The sequence below is a fragment of the Gobio gobio genome (assembly GCF_949357685.1).
Source record: "Gobio gobio genome assembly, chromosome: 6".
In the NCBI taxonomy this organism is placed as follows: Eukaryota; Metazoa; Chordata; class Actinopteri; order Cypriniformes; family Gobionidae; genus Gobio; species Gobio gobio.
The window spans coordinates 62,077,339-62,082,338 of NC_137102.1; the positions used below are offsets into that span (position 1 = coordinate 62,077,339).

Genomic DNA, 5,000 nt, shown 5'->3' on the forward strand with positions numbered 1-5,000 from the left:
ATTGTGCGCACAATTTAGTAAAATGAGGGAACAAATTATATTGTGCGCACAATTTAGTAAAATGAGGGAACAAATTATATTGTGTGCACAATTTTGTTAAATAAGGGAACAAATTATATTGTACGCACAATTTAGTAAAATGAGGGAACTAATTATATTGTGCGCACAATTTAGTAAAATGAGGGAACAAATTATATTGTACGCACAATTTCGTAAAACGAGGGAACAATTTATATTGTGTGCACAATTTCGTACAATGAGGGAAAAATTATTATAAAGTACACACAATTTCGTACAATTGAGGGAACTAATTATATTGTGTGCACAATTTCATAAAATGAGGGAACTAATTATATTTTGCGCACAATTTCGTACAATGAGGGAACAAATTATATTGTGCGCACAATTTAGTAAAATGAGGGAACAAATTATATCGTGCGCACAATTTCGTACAGTGAGGGAACAAATTATATTGTGCGCACAATTTAGTAAAACGAGGCAACGGATTATATTGTGTGCACAATTTAGTAAAACGAGGCAACACATTATATTGTGCGCACAATTTCGTAAAACAAGGGAACAAATTATATTGTGCGCAAAATTTAGTTAAACAAGGGAACGAATTATATCTTATGCACAATTTCATAAAATGAAGGAACAAATTATATTTTGCGCACAATTTAGTAAAATGAGGGAACGAATTATATCGTACACACAATTTTGTTAAATAAGGGAACAAATTATATTGTACGCACAATTTTGTAAAATAAGGGAACAAATTATATTGTACGCACAATTTAGTAAAATAAGGGAACAAATTATATTGTACGCACAATTTCGTAAAACGAGGGAACAATTTATATTGTGTGCACAATTTCGTACAATGAGGGAAAAATTATTATAAAGTACACACAATTTCGTACAATGAGGGAATTAATTATATTGTTCGCACAATTTCGTACAATGAAGGAACAAATTATATTGTGCGCACAATTTAGTAAAACAAGGCAACGGATTATATTGTGTGCACAATTTAGTAAAACGAGGCAACAAATTATATTGTGTGCACAATTTCGTAAAATGAGGGAAAAAATTATATTGTGTGCACAATTTAGTAAAATGAGGGAACAAATTATATCGTACACACAATTTTGTTAAATAAGGGAACAAATTATATTGTGCGCACAATTTAGTAAAACAAGGGAACGAATTATATTGTGCGCACAATTTAGTAAAACAAGGGAACAAATTATATTGTGCGCACAATTTAGTAAAACAAGGGAACGAATTATATCTTATGCACAGTTTCATAAAATGAAGGAACAAATATTTTGTGCACAATTTAGTAAAATGAGGGAACGAATTATATCGTACACACAATTTTGTTAAATAAGGGAACAAATTATATCGTACACACAATTTTGTTAAATAAGGGAACAAATTATATCGTATGCACAATTTTGTTAAATAAGGGAACAAATTATATTGTACGCACAATTTCGTAAAACGAGGCAACAATTTATATTGTGTGCACAATTTCGTACAATGAGGGAACGAATTATATCGTGCACACAATTTCGTATAATGAGGGAACAAATTATATTGTGTGCACAATTTAGTAAAATGAGGGAACAAATTATATTGTGCGCACAATTTAGTAAAATGAGGCAACGGATTATATTGTACACACAATTTCGTACAATGAAGGAACAAATTATATTGTGTGCACAATTTTGTACAATGAGGGAACAAATTATATCTTACACACAATTTCATAAAAAAAAGGGAACAAATTATATCGTACACACAATTTCATAAAAAAAGGGAACAAATTATATTGTACACACAATTAAGTAAAATGAGGCAATAAATTATATTGTGCGCACAATTTAGTAAAACGAGGCAACAAATTATATTGTGCGCACAATTTAGTAAAACGAGGGAACAAATTATATTGTGCACACAATTTAGTAAAACGAGGGAAAGAATTATATTGTGTGCACAATTTAGTAAAATGAGGCAACGAATTATATTGTGTGCACAATTTAGTAAAATGAGGGAACAAATTATACTGTGTGCACATTTTCGTACAATGAGGGAACGAATTATATCGTACACACAATTTCGTAAAATGAGGGAACAAATTATATTGTGTACAATACAATTCGCGTCCTTGGCGCCGCCTCAATCGCGCGAATCTCGCCGCCGAATGCCATTTCGCGTCTCTGCATTGACTTGACATGTAAATCACTTGCACGAATCGCGTCTGGTGTGAACGCATCATTAAACGGTTCTCTTAGGTAAGGGGAATATTAAAGTGTTTCACAACACCGATCCTGGATTCACATTATAAAAGTCTTGTTGCCGTAGATACGCGAAACACTAACGCTAATGCTGCGTTCACACCAAACGTGAATAGAGCGGCAAATTCGCGTCTAGTTTGACGCTTGAACTTTGAATGCATTCGCGCGTCCAAAGCGAGATGGACACGTGTAAAAGCGAGCGTTTGAAGAGAAATTGTGGTTGTGCGGCCGCGAAATTGAAAAATACTACTGTTATTGTGTCACGAAATGTAGTTTTAAGAGGTCTAGAATGTAGTGGTTTAAAGCTCAAATCAGTGGTTTATTTGTAAAGATAGCGCTTAAAAATGTTGTGAGATCGCGCCTGGAACAGCCTCACCTCGGCTAGTCCTCCTGACTTTAGCCGCTGGTAAACGAGACATGTTTAAATTCACAATCTATTGCTTTGGTTCTATTATATGAAACATATAAGTTAAAAGACATTAATTACTTGTTATAACGTCAAACGACTTCTTTAATTATGTGAGTTTTTCTTCATCTCGTTCAGAAATGTACGTATGGCTGCAAGTGTTCAGTGTCAAATCGGTGTATTCTTGCAACAATTTCATGGCTAAGATGGTCCAAAGGGTTCTCCCTATCCCTAAAAACTCTTCTTGGCACATAATGATCTTCAGCTGGTTTCATAAATTCAGCCATGTCGTCTTATTTTTGTCCGCGTTACTCTTAAGGTTACAATTCCCAAAGCTTAAGCTATACTTTGGGAAATGACCGTTAAGGGGTTTATGCAACATTTAACACTTTTTAAGGGATTACTTAAGTGAAAAAACAGCATTTAAGGGGAATTCTAAGTGTTTATGACGTTTCACTTAAAGAAACCCTTAAGTAACCCTTAGGTTTAAGGGAAACATAAGGGCGAACTTAAGGGAAAATTACACTTAAGCTGCTTTATGCAACCGGGCACAGACCTCTAGCCCGAACTTCACTGGAACTGAACCATGCAAACTAGATCCACACACACTTCTACACATGATTCACTGTCATAGTTTAACACTGACAAACTGTGCTATAAATCCTGTGTGTGTTGTTCAGGTGACGCCGTCCAGCACCGAGTTCACGTTCCGCACGGAGAGGACGGTTCCCCGGCTGGGTGTGATGCTGGTGGGATGGGGGGGGAATAACGGCACCACGGTCACAGCTGCGGTCCTGGCCAATAAACTGGGTCTGACCTGGGAAACCAAGACCGGTGTGAAGGTACAGAGTCTGAGATTTAGCTAACACTGCCAATGTTCTCAATTTGAAAGATTTACATTAGACATGAAGCAGAGACCCAATACAGTGTCCTTAAATCAAACACTAACGTTTAAAAATACCAATAATAATATATAATATAGTTGCAAGTAGCAATTATTGGGGCCAAGCACAGCAGGAGCAAACAAGGAAGCAGCAGCAGACAAACTGCAACAATGAGAGACAATTGTAAGCAAAAAGGTTGAAAACCCATAAATACACTTGTTGTATAGATCCAATTTTATGTTTTGTTTAATTTAGGGCTGTCAAAAGATTAATCGCGATTAATTGCATCCAAAATAAAAGTTTGTGTTTACATAATATATGTGTGTACTCTGTTAATTATTATTTATATATAAATACACACACACATTCATGTATATATTTAAGAAATATTTGCATGTATATACTGTATATACATTTATATAATCTATAATATATATAAATATAAATGTTTTATATATAAAAATAACATTTTTTTCTTAAATATATACATGAATGTGTGTGTATTTATATATAAATAATAATTAACAGAGTACACACACATATATTATGTAAACACAAACTTTTATTTTGAATGCGATTAATCGCGATTAATCTTTTGACAGCCCTAGTTTAATTATAGCGCCACCTAGTGACACAGTCCCACCACTTTTTGTGTGTGCCCCCATACAGAAGCGTCAAATTTGGTGAAATTCTCATTTCGTTTAGGAGTTAAATACATTTGTATTTATGAGCATATAAAAAATAACCCACTCCTGACTTTGATTGCATTTTTTGCCACTTACTATAACATTTTTGACATTTGGCCTTAAACATTTAGTCAACCTGCAATGATTCCACTACGGGGGTTTCGTCTCGATCGGACTAACACAGGGGTGTCCAAACTCGGTCCTGGAGGGCCACTGTCCTGCAGAGTTTAGCTCCAACTTACCACCTGCACCTGGAAGTTTCTAGTATGCCTAGTCAGAGCTTGATTAGCTTGTTCAGGTGTGTTTGATTGGGGCTGGAGCTGATCTCTGCAGGACAGTGGCCCTCCAGGAGCAGGATTGGACACTCCTGGACTCACGGTTTTGGAGATATTCGCGAAAGTAGTTTAAACGCTAAATCACAACGTTGAACAAACCATAAGGCGAAACCTAGCATGTTTGGTATTGTTGGACTTGGCAAGGATTCAGGAATCTAAGGAGATGAAAATTAGTCAACCACATCCAAAGTTATAAGCATGTAAATATTTGATTTTACCACTAGCTGGCGCTGGCTCGAAACTTCGCAGGCTCCTTCAGGGCATCACTCCGATGACTTGTAACAAGTTCATAAAATTCCAAATGGCCTACGCCCAAAATGGACAAAAATTTTACTGCCGCCCCGAATCTAACAAGACCACTTTCATGATTTTTAGACAAGCCGTTC

The 5,000-nt window shown here is 35.5% G+C and overlaps 1 protein-coding gene across 1 annotated transcript in view; it reads left to right on the plus strand.

Annotated features, from left to right (window-relative positions):
• Positions 1-3,395: 3,395 nt before the first annotated feature.
• Positions 3,396-5,000, plus strand: part of LOC307128127 (inositol-3-phosphate synthase 1-A-like) — a 24,149-nt gene continuing 22,544 nt past the window's right edge. Inside the window, exon 1 of the mRNA XM_079819735.1 lies at positions 3,396-3,551. Within this exon, the coding sequence (XP_079675861.1) occupies positions 3,453-3,551 (99 nt within the window). The 5' untranslated portion in view covers positions 3,396-3,452. The remainder of the gene's footprint in view (positions 3,552-5,000) is intronic.